This window comes from Melopsittacus undulatus, chromosome 6 (genome assembly GCF_012275295.1).
Source record: "Melopsittacus undulatus isolate bMelUnd1 chromosome 6, bMelUnd1.mat.Z, whole genome shotgun sequence".
Taxonomy (NCBI): Eukaryota; Metazoa; Chordata; class Aves; order Psittaciformes; family Psittaculidae; genus Melopsittacus; species Melopsittacus undulatus.
Genome location: NC_047532.1, coordinates 66,062,681 through 66,079,576, shown reverse-complemented (window position 1 = coordinate 66,079,576; position 16,896 = coordinate 66,062,681). Strand labels below are relative to the sequence as shown.

The window sequence follows — 16,896 nt, the reverse complement described above, 5'->3', positions numbered from 1 at the left end:
TGCGGGAGGGGGAATCCTCCCTTCCCGTATCCCACCGGCCATTGTTCGCCTTATCAGACCCATCTCCGCCCCGCGGCCATCGCTGCGCGCCCGCGGCTGGAAGGCGGAGGGCTTTGGGGGGCGTGTGCGCTGTGCGGAGCCCCGCCCCGCGGCGGGCGTGAGGAGAGGCGGCGCCGGGAGCGGCGGAGACCCCGGGGGTGGTGGGGCGGGCTGCGCTGAGAGTAGTGAGTGCGCTCCATGGGTAGTGCAGCGGCAGAGCGAGGGGGCCGCGGCGGCCCCGCTGCTGCCTGTGCTCGGCTGCCGCTCTTCGGTAAGGGCCGGCGGCGGGGGATGTGGGACGCGGCGAAGAGGGAGGGAGAGGAGAAGGAAGAAAGGGGGGGGGGTTTACCTCAGCTCTGCCCCGCTACTCACCTCAGCGTACGTGGAGGCCGCGCGGTGTGGCGGCGGGACAGGGCGCTGGCAGGGTGCGACCCCCTCCCGGGAGCGGCCCTGCCCTCGGCCCGGCGACGTGGGGCGTCCTCCCTTTGGTTTTCTCTTCGCTTCCCCTTCCCCGCCGCAGGGATTGTGCTGGGAGAGGGAATTGCTGAGCTGTCTGGCGATGTGTGCTTTCCTTTTCCTTTTTTCTGACGGCTCGCTCCTAACCGGAGCGATCTGGAGGCGTTTATCGAGAAGCGTGCGGCCGCTCTGCTTTTCCAAAGGCAGAGCCTCCTGGAGAAACACGAAACACTTCTCAGTAACGAAAGGCATGTGTTTTGTGAGGGGAAACTTCTCCCCATCCGCCTTGTAGTGCGGGAGAAGCAGGGCTAAGTGTTTATGAGGGAAAAGGTGGCTGTTGTACTAAACTGTTTGGGTTTGGTTCTGCCGCTGCTTTACAGCGAAAGTTTAAGTTTTTCCCATTCAGAAACTCTTTGTCATCAGTGTTACAGTTTTCAAAGCGGTGGAATTATTGTACTGCTTGTTGCTCGTCTAAATGAGTGAAAATAAGGCAGTCTGTCTGTAAAACAGCGCTGCTCTGAAAGTGTGAACTGGATTCGGGAACAGGTCTAACACATCCTGCTGCTTTCAAGTTGACTCTGAAGCTGGCCAGACTTAAAAGGAGCATGTCTTTTAAATACTATGAAAATCTCTGTCTCGATATAAATACATATCACACTTGTTAAAAGGAGGGGAGGTTTTGTGGTTTCTTCTGCTGTAATTGCAAGGTGGAATTGCAAAATAGCTTTGTAGCCATGAGAATTACATGTGGGAACAGAAGAAACTTGCTTCAACGTTGTGTTTAATGTAAACCTCACCTCAATATACTTGAGGTGTTTGGAATTGTTTAATTATCTATGTTATTTGTGTAGTACTCGTATAGGTACTGACTTTAAAGGCTAAATAGGAATTAGAGCAGTTAATTTGTGTTAAATGCTGAAGTTTTCTCCTCCCTCCCCCAGCACACCCTCCCTGATAGATTAATTACAAAAACAACTGCTTTGGCCATGTTTCCTCTGATATTTTTAAGTTGCAAAGGGAAATAAAGCAGAAATAATAGAAAAATAATTGAAGTGCCTTGGGATGACGCCTGTTGAAATGCAATGCGCTAAACATTAAAGGAGCTACTTCTTCAGGTGCTCTAACCAAATCCAAACGTAAGCAGGACAACTCATCTCAACCTGCACTTTTAGATTGGAATAACTCTTATTTTGGGCTAAAAAGAGTTGAATTTGAGCTCTTGCTGCAGGTAGGCCAGCAACTGGTGTTAAATTTGTAGCTGTCATGTTCCAATTTGGTTTTGGTTGTTTTTTCCCATGTAGTGTTTACCATATAGTGTAAACACTAAGGATTTCTCCTGGTGTTGAGGGAATGAAAGTAGGCATTGTGGGAGCTTCTGGCACCATACCTGACTCTGCCACCTGGAGTTTGCTGCTTTGAAATGTATTGGTTAACCTGACATGGGGCAATTTGCAGCAGCTCTCTGGGTTTTCTGAGCAGGAGGAATGCATGTAGCTGGTGAGTTATACCGGCAGAACCGTCCCCAAATCTGTGCACTTTGATGGTGGAACTTCTGAGGGGTACTAAAGCAGAGCAACACCCTTTGAGATAACTGCACTGATATTTGTAGATACGCTTTGATACTACAGTATTTGTAAGTTTCTTCACTTTTCCATGTTTTTCCTTTGATTGCCTTTAATATTAAAAGGTCGCAGGCTGAAACGACACGTAACTGCTTTCAGGATGTTTTCTTTTCTGAGATGAGTTGTGGTAACCCATGGTTTCTGGCTCGGCACAATCTACACAAAGAGAATTCATCCTATCAGATCAAGGCTGCCTATTATCTTGAGACAGGATGCTGAACACAGCTTGGTGGTTGATGCGGGCTGGGAAGTTGCTCATGGTCTGTATCAGAGCAAATGTTTTTGCAGTTGTATTCAGTTGTAGTAACATGTCATAGTAAACAACAGGTCTTGCTAAATGTAAAGAACTTGATTCTGAAGGTTTCCAGGATAAATATTCAGAGCAGAAACATTGCTTGTGAATTACCTTTTGCAATAATTTCTGTATACCTTTGTTTTCTATGCAACACTCTACATGTTGTAGAAATTAAAAATCATCTCAGTCAGGAACACTTATAATACTTCATTTAAGCATTGTAATGTAAAGCAGTGTCATACTGAAAGAAGTTTTAGATCTTGTCAGCACAAAAGTATTACTCCTCATATATCTTTATACTAATCATCATTTTTCTTTCTTCTCTACTTCCTTCCTCCCCTTAATTTTTAAGGGTTTCATCTTTGGCTTGTCCAATGGACCTGAAGCACTGCTGAGCGTTACCTGCAGGAACTCTATAAGCACATTGGCTGCTGGGATGTTGCGGCAGAACGGTGGAAGCAACAAACGTGGTTTGGGATTAGCCCGACTGTCTACCTCCAACTTCTTCACCATCTCCAATTCAGGAAACTGGGGAATGGGGCGCAGCACCAAGAGCAGCTCTCTGAGCAGCATCAGCTCCAACTCTGACTGCTATGATAATCCTGTTGTGGATCCAGAATATATCACACAACTGGTGAATGACGTCAGGAAGTTTGCAGATGTGCTGCTGTATTTGAAGGAAGCCATTTGTTCGGAAGGTATGTCAGAAGATCTTTATTCTTAGTTCTTGTAGTCTCTGAAATTCTCACAACTCCATGTTTTAACTGGTCTTTACAGTGGTTATTCCCTCTGGCCCTTTACCTTCCCCCTTTATCCTCCCTTCCTCCCCTCCCTCAGCATGATGACTACGGGAAATGGTGGTTGTTGGTTTGGGTTCTGTATTTCCTCACCAGAACACTGCAATATGTTTCATAATCATAACAAGGGAAAATATGCTTTAGCAGGTCATGTAGGCTAATGCTAAAAATTAGCAAGACCATCAGCTGTTTAGATTTTAACCACCTGAATGGGGTTTTTGTAATTCAAAAGAGTTCTATTTATGTTTTGGTGATTCTTCTAAGCTAGGTTTTGGTTTTAGAAGTCTTTTTTGCTAGTAGTTTATGTTTTAAGGTAGGACGTTAACTGCACTTTCTCCTTCAAGATAAGTATTTACCATCTTCTGCCAGCAGGTGGAAACTGCAAGAGTTTCTTGCTCAGGAGTGTGCTTTACTGTGTGTTCCTATTCCTTTAGAGAAATCATTTTGGTCACCAGCAGGAAAGCTTTTATTGAGTTTGTACAGAAAAGTGATCATGGTAATACCTGAAATGCCATCCAGAGCTGTTTGCTGTAAGGTGACCCGAGTGCTGAGCATTTGCAGTCCCCTCTGTTTCAAGTGAGTCTGCACACAGCTGAGCTAGCTCTGCCAAAAGGTGTCAACAAACCTTAGTAGGGCAATCATTTGAGACTAGTGATGACTTCATGCCTGCAGTGGTTTTGCTGAGTATACATGGTGAGCAGAGGTATGTGTGAGGTGCTTGGTGCTTACTGACACTGACAAGGGCACCCGGCGAGAAAGGCCTACCCAAATGTTCCAGTTGCCATGCAGCAGTTGGGAATTCAGTTTTCAGTTTAAGATGTTGGACTCAAAAGAACCAAACATGATAGAGTGAGTTCTGTAATACTGGGCTTACTTTCTGCTGGCTGGAGACAACTTTGTGGAAGCTGTGTAGTTTGGGTTACATTTCTCCCTTTGTTTTCCAAAGATAAATCACATGTCCAAAAATTAACAGAAACTTTCTAAGGTGATTGAACAGGCTTGTTGCACATAAAATTCTGGCTCCTAATGTTTGCAGCTTAACACCATCCTGAAATTAGTGACGTGAATGACTCCAAGGTGGGAAATCAACTTCAGGGATAGGAGATGAGTTGTGCTTGGACAGCATTAATCAATGTAGATTGTGTTGAAGAGTGAAACTTTGAAGTTTATGAAATAAGTAAAAGTACTGCTACCAGCTACTGAAGTGCTTATGTATGTGCTGCATCTTTAAGCAGTTCAGAACTGGCAAATAAAAGTCATGCAGCAGGGTTGCACCAGTGAGCTTTTGTATTTGCCTGGTAAGCATTCCTAGAGCTTGCTGCAGGCCTTGCAGCCTCTGGCCACTATTCCCTCAGATAGCTTCTGCATCTGCTCTTAGTTGTAGTATTGCTGCTTTGGCAGATCTGTCTAATCTTTCCATGCACAGTAACCTCCCTCTTGGGCTGAGGTCTGCAGCCATAGGCGGGCTGATTCCAGTGGGTGCATGCCTGGAATTTCATCTGTACTGCTTGGTTGTGTTCCCTGCTGGTGTTATCTGAGCTGTCTTGGAAGAGCCTAGCTGTTTTTCAGCTATGGTTCACTTAGCATTTTCCTGATGTAGTGATACGATCTTGGATGAGAAATCTAAGATACTTTGTATTTATAACTTGTGCTCATGTCTAAACTAGATCATTAATGTCTTTGATTATAGACTTGTACTATACTTGGTACAGTACCAGTGCAAGTCAATATATAATGTGAAGAGTAAGCTGAGATCTCTTCTAAGGAGAGAGTGCTATATAACTAAAGGTTTCAGTCTATTTCAAGGCTATTTCTCTTTGCATTACTTATGCTAATAAAGTTTTATTTCTCACAGTAGTCTCATGGTCATAATGCTGAATAAATTTGGAATATTACTTCTCAACAAAAGTAAACCCAGCATTGTAACTTTGATCATTTTTCAGACTCACACACAATGTTTGTTGTATAAACTGCAGTCTGGTGTCTTTGCTGGCACCAAGTAGGAAACATGTTTCTTAATGATACTTTACATAAAAAAATCATCACCACCACCCAAAAAAAACCCACCACCATAAAAACCTCCATCCCAAGCTCACAAAAGACCCTCTGAATGTAGCTATCATTGAAAAGTTTGTCAGCTGTTCGGACATGAGGGAGCTGCAGTTGCCTCTTGTGTTGACTGAAATACCATGTGTTCCACACACTTCAGTTCTTGCTGCCTGTTTCTTTTGAATTCCTCTTTGAATCCAGGCATTTACTCACTGGACGTAACAATCAGTTATGAGCAATTCAACTTGAGGCATAGGATCAACATACTTCACTGATGTCTTAAATGTCTTTGTATAAGAGGAAGTCTGGGCATTTTTTGAACATGGGTCAGAATGCAGTGCTGTTTCACAAAGTTTTTATTTAATTCTACTTGATGACAAGATTAACTTGTGTTTGAACTGCACAGATAGTGCACCAGCCTCTTGGTCCAGTCTTCAGTTACATTTCCAGATGAGCAAGATAGTGTCATATGGCTGATATTGGTAAGGGTAGTTATATTGTCATCATATCTTTGTGTTTGAACTGGCAAGCTATCTTCATTTGTAGCATTCATACTTCGTGAAGTCACAGAGAACTGAAATATATTGTGGAGACTCTAAGTCAATCATCTTTCCTTTCTGATAAGAAAATTAAAGCAGCTCCTCAGGAATCCCTGCCTGGAAAGCTGAACTTGAAACTGTTTGTTCAATTCCTGGAAGACTTAGAAAATTACCTGCAATCTGTGCTGCTCTTAAGACTTCACTTGAGTTTTCAGTTTTAGTGATGGTGTTCTGTATTCTTGATGTACCTCAGGTTTACTTCTTTCAGTTTTAATGTAGATCCTAAGTACAAATTGTTAAGACAGAACGGCTTGAAAGCTGATGGGTTTTCTCTTTGTGTTTTGAGCTCTAAAAGTAGCTATTGGTTCAGTATGAGAACCAAGTGTTGCCTTCAGCTTGCACCCCTCTTTGAAAGGTAGGACTTACAGGGAAGTACTGTCTAAAGACTGGAGCTGGCTGTGATCTTCAGAGGTAGTGGTGCTCAAGGAGAGAAGCAACTTTCTATGGTAGAGAATGTTTTAGGAACTGAATTGTGTGCTTCCAATTGAGGCCTGCTCAGAACTTAACAACCTGACCATAGTACTGAGAATACATTATCATTTGAAGTGTGTGAGGTTATACTTAAAGTAAATGCTGTCATCTGAAGGGTTTAACTCTTGTCCCAAAGCATGGTTTAATGCATCTGCAAGTAAGTGCTGTTTAATTTTTTGGCTGGGCAAGTTCAACATGGATAGTATGTTCCTTTGGAGAATAGGGGATGTGCATTAATAGTGGTATACTGCCCAATCCTTTGAAAAGGTAAGAGTTTCTATGCCTCATCAAAGTTGTACAGAAAGGATGTAAGCTGCTTTTTAGGACAAAACATGCATGACAAAAAATTCTATTAAAGAGTTTATCAGTTCAAAAGTAGTATTGCTTATTGCATAGTTATGCACAATTGAGAATGTATTTAAGAGTAAGTATTTTATGTATGAGCTTGGTGACACTACAGTCTGTGCTATTACTGTGTGTAATAAATTCCATTGTTGTTTTAAGCAGATAATGCCACTGTGTGGTCTTTGCTCAAATGAGATTCATTTAGTCAGGCTTAAAAGCACCACACAAAAGAAAATTTAGGACACAGTCTGAGTTCCTAATTAGAATATATTTTACTAAGTGTTTCACTTCTAAACAGTAAATAGTAGCTTTTACTTGTATCACATCAGAGAAGGGGGAAACATTCCTGTTTCCCTAGTCTGAAGCTAGTTAGCTACTAGTTTTGTGACATCTGCTCTTTATTTTTTTAAGGAATGTAATGTATGCTTCATACTGTAAGTTCTGCCTTTGGGACTGTGGGAAATGCTGCGTTTCATCATGAATAGCTGTAAGAGTAAAGTTTGCATGTGGGTTAAAAGTGCAGGAGTATTTTACTTTGTACTTTAATATATAACAATGTATTTTAGAATTATTCCTTTGCTTTATCACTCACTTTGAAGTCATCTTCAAAGTGTGATATTGTGTGCTTCATGTGGGTAACTGCATCCTTTTCATGAGCAAACACCTTTCCTCAAGCTCATTCTATCTTCTACCCAGATATTTTAGAAGGTAGAATAGCAAGATAAAGTTCATACCTTTCATCATGGGTTTTTCCTTGAGGATCAGATTTTGCTGTCTGGTTTCTTTGAGTTTAAGATTTTCTGATTATTATTTCTTTAAAAACTGAAGCAGGGATAAAAAAATGCAGGTGAAGCTGGATGGCCTGGTCAGGAGTGTCTGCATCCTCCTTAGAATAGCACCAAGACTTGTAAAAGGATCAGGAATGCAACCTAACTTGAAACCTCTCAGGCCCTTATTTGTGAAGGGTAAGATATTCAGCCCAGTGGGAGATTTCAAAGGTGTGTCAAGTGAAATAGTTTCCTCAAAATAAGGAACTTGCTATCTCTAGTGACCTCAAACCCTTATGTTAGCACCACGGAGATTGGAATAAATTACATGCTACTCTAAAAGCCAGAAGCTGTCTCAATGTAATGCCTGAGGGGCAAAGAGAGATGATTTCTCTTCAGCCCTTCCAGGCTTTGATAACAGGTGCCTTATTTTCTGTCCATATTTTAGTACAGTTAAGGTATTGTAGTATATTTAGCATTTGATTCTTATTTCTTTATTTTGTCATAATGTAAACCAGTAATGTCCTTTTTCTGAGGCAGTCTTCTTATAAGTCAGTTGGTCCTGTTTTGCTAGGGAAATCTGAAGTTCATTAGCTATTGCAGTGAAGATTACAGATTGAAATTATGATAATGTGTAATACTGGGTGTAATTTTGCTGTTTGTTCTTTATTACAGTTTTGATGTTTCTCCATGAAAGGTGCTGTCTTTGATACACCTTAAACTTGGATGTATTTACCTGTCTAATGATGCCTCTTAGTATGAATGCTTGGTAGGTGGGCAAACTGCTCTAACGAAGGATCTGAGAAAGGATTTGCCTTTCTTTGCAAGTCTGGAAGGAACATTTGGGTTGGGGTGGTGGGTGTTTGTTTTGAGGGAAGTTGGACTGATTTTGTGCTGGGTTTCTGTTTGTTAGTGTTTTGTGTCTTAAATCAAAAACCTTTATAGGAGGAGGTAAAAAAGAAGGTTAAAAAAGGTAAAGGAAGAAGTAAAATACCATAGGGGCAGCTGATTTTCAGGGACTGTGAGAGTATAGAACATACCAAATGTGTCAGTAATCTTGCTTGTGAGTTGATGAAATGACTGTTGAGTATCCTCAGGAAAAGGCAGAGGAATTAATGTAAATCTTAGCACATTGTTTCTTTTATTCCTTGTGGCATGAAAAAAGGGGAAAATGAGCTGTATGGCAGAAAATAATACTTGTTACAGAAATCACAACATCTGAGCATGTTGACAAATAGTCTGAACTGGGATTTTGATGTTAATCACTTCCATGATCTACTGAAGTGTTCCGTAGTTGTAATAGCTGAAGAATAATTCTGTAATTTAGTATTGAAATGCTACCTTTTTAATACTTTGTATATAAAAGGTAGTATTTTATATTACCTCTATTCAGACTTGGTCTACAAAGAACTAAGTGCATGTTTTAAATGTGTTAGGCTGTAATTATCTTGTTCATCCTCTTGCTGAGCCAAATAAGATGTGAAGAGGAGAATTCTGACAGCTTGTATCTGCTGCTTTGGATGGTGGTATTCCTGTAGCAGAGGTGGCAGAAGTCACCTTGTGAGCCACAGCAGCAGGGAAGCCAGGACTTAACTAGATTTGGGCAGGGGTAAGGCAGCAAAATTGTTGTTTTCTTATTAGAAAGCTTGTTAAGTTTAGGGCTGTATTTTAAATATGCCAGTAGGGTATTTCCAGAGCAGCTTAGAGAAGAAACTTCAGTGTGAGCTGCTGTGATCCCTCCACTTCTTCCTGGCACTGGCAGTAGTTTTTTGGTGGCTGCGTAGCAAGCCAGTTCTGGGGTAGATCTGCCTGAACAGTAGTCCTGGAAAGAAACAAATGAGTTTTCAGCCAGGTCAGTTCCATGAGCTGACTGTAAAGTTGCGCAGAGTAGCAGCAGTAAAGGGAGAAGGTGGCTGGCAAAGGAATGAGTGGCCTGAGGTTAAAATGGAGCAAGACCGTGAGGGTCTAGGCAGAGTTGGCATAGCACTGCACCCTGACACTGCAGCATACACTGCTAAAAACCTGTAGCAGCTCTGTTGTCTACTCTACTGAATGTGAATTTGACAGTGGTATAGGAAAGGTGGAGAGAATAGCAAGCAAAAATGCCCTTTGTAGGTGCCAAAGTAACTGGCAGCTTATTCAGCTTATCTTATTTACCTCTGAGCTCTGAGCTTTTGGCATATTTGAATTTGATAGTCATCTTTTAAACTTGCCTTCCTAAAACTTGCTTTTTGTATGCAAAGACATATGTGTTTCCAGTCTTTCTGACCTGGAAATTCTTTAGTCCACTCATTCACATACCTCCAAATAGTAGTCGCTTCCAAATGTTAGTTCTGTCAATCTGAAATTGAAACTGTTTTCAGGCAAATGTGAAACAGTCTTTCAAGGTAAGAGCTATAAAGGATGTAAGGATAAGAAGAAAGTAAATGCTTCCTTGACTTTAACAAAGTGAAATGATTGCTAAGAACCCCAAGTCACTAGTAGCGCTTTTAAAACAGGTTCTGGTGCTTTCTGTGGCAAGGCCCAGAGGAAGAAATTAAAATACAGGCATGTAAACTGTTTCTCTTAGTTCAGTTCTAGGACTACAGCAAGCCAGAGACCTGGTCATTTTCTCATGTTTTCCTGACTTCCACACTGTCTTTCCTTCTTGGATCCTCTCAAGATCAGTAAGCACCGAGATCCCTGGCTGTGAGTCCTCTTCCTGTCCAGTGCTAGATTTCTCAAACCTGAGAAGTTCTGCAAAGAAAGCAGAAGCTTGATGTACTCCAGAGAATCCAGTCTGTAAAAGAACTAGTGGAGCCTAAATGAAGGCAAGCCCGCAAGAATCCAACAAAAAGTAGTTCACAGTCCAGGTTCATGAGAGGCAGCTGTAGCTAGGGGCCATGGTTTTCCCAAGGAGTGTTACACTTAAGCTGGGAGAGAGAACTTTCCACCTTTCTTTCCATTTCTCTCTAGATCATTCCACAAACCTTTGCCCAGGCTTCTTGTTTTATATAAAACTGCTGTCTTGCAGGCTTTTGTTGGGGAGTCTTGGACTTTCAGATGTGACCAGAATCAGAGGAGCTTGGCATGATTTATGTGTATTTGTTTTGCAGTTTTGCAGTATTAGAGCACTATCAATTACTCTGCAATCATGAAATAATTTTGCTGTTTCCAGTACTCTGAACAAGCAGAGGGGGGAAAAAAACCCAACTCCTCTTGAAGTTCAGTTCAAGCAAACCTGTGCTCTTCATAGTCAAAGTGTAAGCCGCCTGTTAAATGCAGGTCACTAATGTTGGATAGCAAATGTTGTTTCTTCAGTTTCAGGGAAGACTGAAGTTAAATAATAACCTAGTGGACCAGAAGATAAGTTTGTGGCTGATAGTACTACCCTTCCCCCAGTTGCATACTCCGCATTCCTTCAGAACAAATGTTCATTTGTTGCTATAGTGTCCAAGATCTGTAGTCAGGAGGGGTGTGTGTGTTTCTTGAAGGCCTGAGTGTTAAAAATGTGAAGTTAACCTGTATGTGCTGTCTGGATAGTTGTGTTGACTTAAATAATCAGCATATCTGCCTTTAGGAAACCTCTATACTGGCTATAAGAGAGAACAAGCATTTCCTAACCCTTACCCAGTTCCTCTGTACATGTAGGAGCTGCTTTGGTTTAAAAACAGAACAAAACCCCCTTGCCCTAAATTAGTTTCTTAATGGAAATTAAGGGCAAAATGCATTGTAGTGTATCCACAAAAACATTTAGTTTTCTCATTTCTCTGATGCATCAATATATCAAAGTTAAAACTTAAAACATCAATACAAGTAAATTTTGTATGTTGAACAACATAAAGTTCAACTGTTATCTCAATGATCGTGACAATATGAAGTTTTCATAGACTGAATCATTCCTTTTCCAATAGTTTCATTGGAAGTGTTTGTCCTTCCCATTTATGTTGCAAGGTCGCAGAACTGAAGGTGACTTGTCTCTTAATTCCAAGCAAGTGTTGCAGTGGTTTGATTATGTTGGATCTAATGTCTCTTTAATGGACTGGAGGATAGGAGATTGAGGTGACTCATGTAAGGCTGTAAAAAATAGTTGTGTTTGGGTTAAGCTTTCATCTTAATGACCGTGTAATTGCAAATCACAGGACTTCAGGAATTCAGGTTTTGGTAGATTTACCTGAACAAAGTTTTTCTCCTTTTGCCTTTTTTTCCTGGGTTACCATTTGAAGGTACTTTCTTGGGCTATTTTTTAGCAGTATACAAGAACTGTTACTTGCCAGTTTTGGTTATCTCTATTTTGGAGATTTTGTCAAATTAGGATGGAAGTTGGTTTATCAAACTTACCTCTTCAGGGGTGTGTTCTGTGTCATGACAAAAGTGCTTCAGGTATCTGGGGAAGTCCCATTGTTGCTTAAATCTGAAGGGGCATGGGTGAAAAACGAAGTACATGTGACTGATATTCAAATATAAGAGTTGCCCAAGTTCTACCTGTTTCTGTTATAAGTGTCACATTCTGTAGCTTTTACTGGCCTGCACATGATTTGATAGTTGGTTTTGGGATTTTAGCTTTGCATTGACTATGTGGAGTGAGAACTTAAGTGGTAGTGGAAGAAACAGGGGTCTTAACTCCAGAACCATAAAGCGAACGGATTCTGGAGTTGTCTTTTTCACCTCTCTATTGTGAGTTATTTGTGAAGAAATACTACCCAATTAAAGACATGTAGTGAAGTGTGCAGTGGGTTACTGCTGTCTTTTGGATCATGCAGAGTACAAGTGGGACATGAGTTACTGCTATATTTGACAGCATTATAGTGTTTTCATATGAAATTGTCAAAGATGCATAGATGTGAACTATCTGATATCAGAAAACTAGGTTGCAGAGGGGGTTGACTGTGCCTGAATTTGGGAAGTAGGAAAGGATTTCTTGAGCATTCAAACAGCTCATCCCTCTGTGTCACTTGTGTAAGTTATGTAGTCAGGCTTTACTCTCTTGGGTGGTTGTTTCAGCAGGACTTCAATGCTGGAACTTCAAATAATTAATCCTTTATGTTCATCAGTTTTCTAGACAACCTATGGTACTGGCAGCTGCTTTAGCGATTCAAATCCCACTTAAAATCTAAGCTGATTTTGCATAGCTTTTAATCAACAAAACAGAAATTGAATACTGTCACATCCTTTAGCAGGCCATAATTGTGCTTAAAGGATCCTTTAAAAGAAGCACACAAAGTAATGCACCTCTTGTTTAACACCATATAATCTCATAATCCTGGCTTTGTGTGGTCCTTAGAAAGCTAGGTGGGCTGGCAGCAATAAAATAGCTTCTTCACTGAGTCAGTGACTTAGGCTAAAAGTGGAAGGAGCAGCCATGTAGAACAAATAGTACTTCAGGCTGAAAGTAAAATGAGTTAAAGGTTAAAGTTTGTTTTTTTTAATACAGTCTCTTGATGTGGGTTAGCAAAGGTTAAATTGATTTTTTGTTTTGAATTACTAAAACAAAACTTTCCTCCCACCTCTTCTGTGTGCCTGTTTGATAGGGTAAGATCAGCTTGCTGGGGTTCACTCTTGCCTTTTTCAACTTGTTCTTTCTTCAGAAACTCCTGTTGTGAAAGCTCACTATTACTTCATATGTTTTCAGGACTTGAACCGATATGCAAGGAGCAGAGTTGCTTAAAGCATAGACTTTTTCTCCTTTTATTTTAACAGCATCTTCCACTGGCAACTGTTCAGTCCAGGGACTTCAAATGCCCTTGAATAAGTAGCATACTTGTAAAGGACAGTTGCTAATCCTGGTGGATATGGTTTTCTGTTGAAAGGTGACTGATCAGGTTTATTGTGAATGTATTCATCAGTCTTGCATCCACTTAGTATTCTAACTTAAAATGTGTTCTGAGGGTGCTGAAGCACTGTCATCGCCTAGTTTTATTCTTAAACTCCAGGCAAACTCAGGGAAATGATATGAACAGTAGTTAAAATGGCCACATCTTGTGTTCACTCATATGTCAGAAACAGGTAAATAAGGCAAGTCCAGCATTGTTCATTAGTTTTTTTCTGGACTTTAAATTTGGGCTTAATAAAAGATTCATGTATTCTAAAGATTAAACTGCATGGCTGAGCACATCTAGGTTAGTTGACTGGAATCTCAAGGCTAGTAGAATACAAAGGTTGAAGGAATGTAATGTCCAGCATATTGAAATAGATGAATGAAAAGCTGCATTGTGGTGGGGTTTTTCCGAAAGGCTTCCCCACATCCACAAATGGGGATCATCTATGAATTTAAATGTGAAGTTAGTGCAGAGTAACAACTGTTCTGCTGATGTCAGTTGGCAAACCAGCATCGTGGAAATACTTAACTGCTTTCAGTGCCAGTAGAATGAAAAGACTTGGATTATTCTGATGTATTTTGCATGACACCGTCTGTTTGACTTCTTGAAAAGATTTTTTTGAGAGAGATCTTGATTGTTATGACTTTAATTTCTGACAGTGAATCTGCTTTTGGTTTGCCCTGTTTACACAGGCAAGAGAGACTTCTAACACAAGCTTTTACTTCTCAGTACTACAGAATTGGACCGGAATTGAATGAGATAGGAATGTTAGCCCAGTTTTAAAACAAACAAACAAAACCCAGCACAGCTTCAGGTCACATCAGAGGCCAGTCTGCCCCGTTAATGCTTGAATCTGAATGGATACACTGGTGTATTTTGGCCAATCCCTGACAGTAAATGAGAGAAATCTGAAAGGGCTGTTCAGGTCGTTTGTGGTACCCAACAGAAGCTCATCATGCTGGGAATCTTCCCTGGAAGACTGGACTAACGGGGGAGAGTTTTGGGTTTTATTCTACAGCACCTTATCTGCAGGAATTGCAAGCCTGCACTTTGACCCTGTTTGTTTCAAAAGCCAAGAGAGATTTCTGCCCTGAAAATACCACAAACCTGTAAATACCACCTGCTTTTTAACTGTAACCTGAATTTATACCACCTAATTGTGGGATCAAATTTAGTGGCAGTAAATGGGCAATTAACTTGCCAAATATGAATTCTTTTGTGGTATTATAAAAACACTACATGCATGTAATAAATCAGACATTGCTACTCTCAATATACTGTATTCAGTAAGCTGTTTGCAGGAACTTCCCATGCATTCTCACTGAACTGGATCTCTATATTACTTTTCTCAAACAAGCCCCTCCCAAACATTAATGCTTTTATGTCAAATGTTAGGGGCTTGGCTTACTGTTTTTATGCTTTTCTTTTCCTCGTTCATACTAAAACTTCCCATGTCCTTAGAATTTCTTCATAGAAATAATTGTTTAACTGTTTACTTTTTCCATAAATTCTCAGTTTTGCTGCATATGATTAAATCATTGCTTGTAGTGGATTCTGGAGCACATGTTGCTGAAATATGTATGAATTTGGTCTAGCGTCTTTTAATGATGCCATGAAAACAAGGGTGGCCATGATACTGATAACAAAAAAGGTAGGACTGGTTATCCTGCTGTTTTGAAAGCTTCAAGTAAGTTGTTTCCTGACATAGAGATGAGTAGGTAGCTTCTGATTCTGCATCATAACACAGCTTGGAAATACAATGGTTTCACCAGTGCCTTTTGGCAGCTTCCAGCCTTCTTAGAGATTTTACAAAGATAAATTCTTCCAGAAATTCTTAAGGTTTTGGTTTTCAGTGAATTGAAATGTTTCATTCCTTATGTTTATACAGATAAATAAAGGAAGAAATAGGATAGCCTAAGACTGCTGTTTTCTCGTCACTCCTGAACTGTGGCTGCTAACATCTAAAATATCCACCAAGCCTTTGGTCAAAGCAAAGTGTGAAATGTGCTTTCTCTGTGTTTGATCAGTTCTTTCTATGTTTTGAGTGTGATAGTGACCTCTATCAAATCAGACAAATACAGCAGGCTGTTTGTCATCTTAGAATGGGGCTGACAGGGAGAGGAGAGCAAAAAGAAAATGATGGGTTAATCTGGAGCTGTTTCTCAAACTGCAGATGTAGGAATGAGGTGATTTCCACAGTTTGTTGTTGTATGATTGTTTTGCCTACTCTGTGATGCTCACTGGGAAGTCTCATAGTCTGGGTCAGGTTCAGACCTGGGTGCTGACAGGTTCCTAGTATGTAATATGTACATTGATGAGGATGATAGTAATGTAGTTTTAGGTTAAAGTTATTTTACTTTGGATCAGCTCCATCCAATGCTGACTTGCACCCCCCCCACCCTAGGTGGGATAATTGCTGATGCCATGTAATCATTCTGTGTAACATAATGAAACAACATGTAATTTACCTTAATGCCAACAATGAGGTTATTGTTAAATAAGAGTTGACAGTCTTTTAGCCAAGATACTGGTCTTGCAGAGTGAAATGTTAGTTACTCAGACTTATTTCTGAATCCTTCCAATATCAAAAGCCACGAGGAGCTGACAGTTCTCACTCTAAGGTGAGGCTTTAATAAGCTCCAGATCCAGGTATTCAGATATTGAGGAAATTGCTTCCCAGTTTGTGTGCTTGTTCTTGCTACCACCCTGCAAGACTGTCTGGCTTCTCCCTTTCTCCTGGAGGAGATTGGGATTTATGCAGTAGATGGAAGTGGTACTTCTAACCAGAACTGAGGCTCCTGTGTTTCAGTAGAAGGGAAGCTGCAGTGCACACTCCTCAGCTGATCAGCAGCAGTTTGCAAAGGCAGTTCTCAACATGGGGCCTAGACCTAGCAAGGGTGATGATTTGTTTCTGCCACTGCACGTGTCCTGGTGGCCTTGTATACAACTGGCATTTAAATGTTCTCATCAGTTGCATTCATTCATCCTCTTAAAGTAGTGGGAACATCCATAGTGTGAGTTAGTTCATGGTAGATACTTATCAAAGACAAGGTATTTAATAGTGTCCATGAGGGTAGATGGAGAAACTATTTATGCAAAAATACAGGTTACCTACTTTATAGCAAGACTTTCACAATGGGTAAGTTCATGTATAATCCCCCACAACCACATAGTCAAAAGACTGGTCTATGTGTTAAGCTTGTGGCTGTAGAGAGTATGTATGGCATATTGTTCTGCATTGGTGGTATCTGTTGCTGTGTGTAACAGTGCTGAAAGCTATCGAATGCATTATGTAAATCATTGCATCTTTTTTACCTGTGAGAAAGTGCCTTGGGTAAAGCGAGACCATATTAAAGGGTGTGAACTAGAATGTTTCCTTTGAAAGTCTCAAGGCTTCAAGAACTTTTCACAGATGTGTTACTTTTCAGTTGGCTTATCTAGGTTGATGCCCTCTTTCCTTTTTATCAATGTGAGCAACTTCAGTTAGTTACACTTAAGACAAACTTTTAACCACAGCAAAACAAGTTGTATAATTGTTTCTCTTATGACTGGTGAAAACTGGGTACTGGAAGGAGAGTCTCCTACTGTTAGCATTAATACTGTAGGTGGAGAAGTGATAAGCAGAATGGTGCATGCATCTTCTGTAGGGATCTGAACA

The 16,896-nt window shown here is 40.7% G+C and overlaps 1 protein-coding gene across 3 annotated transcripts in view; it reads left to right on the top strand.

The window, feature by feature from the left end:
- Positions 1-208: 208 nt before the first annotated feature.
- The window catches only part of ARHGAP29 (Rho GTPase activating protein 29), a 50,640-nt gene continuing 33,952 nt past the window's right edge, over positions 209-16,896 (top strand). For all 3 annotated transcript variants that reach the window (XM_005146536.4, XM_031046717.2, XM_031046716.2), the window contains exons 1-2: positions 209-310; positions 2,765-3,110. In XM_005146536.4, coding sequence (XP_005146593.2) covers positions 2,849-3,110 — 262 coding nt within the window. In that variant the 5' untranslated portion in view covers positions 209-310; positions 2,765-2,848. The remainder of the gene's footprint in view (positions 311-2,764; positions 3,111-16,896) is intronic.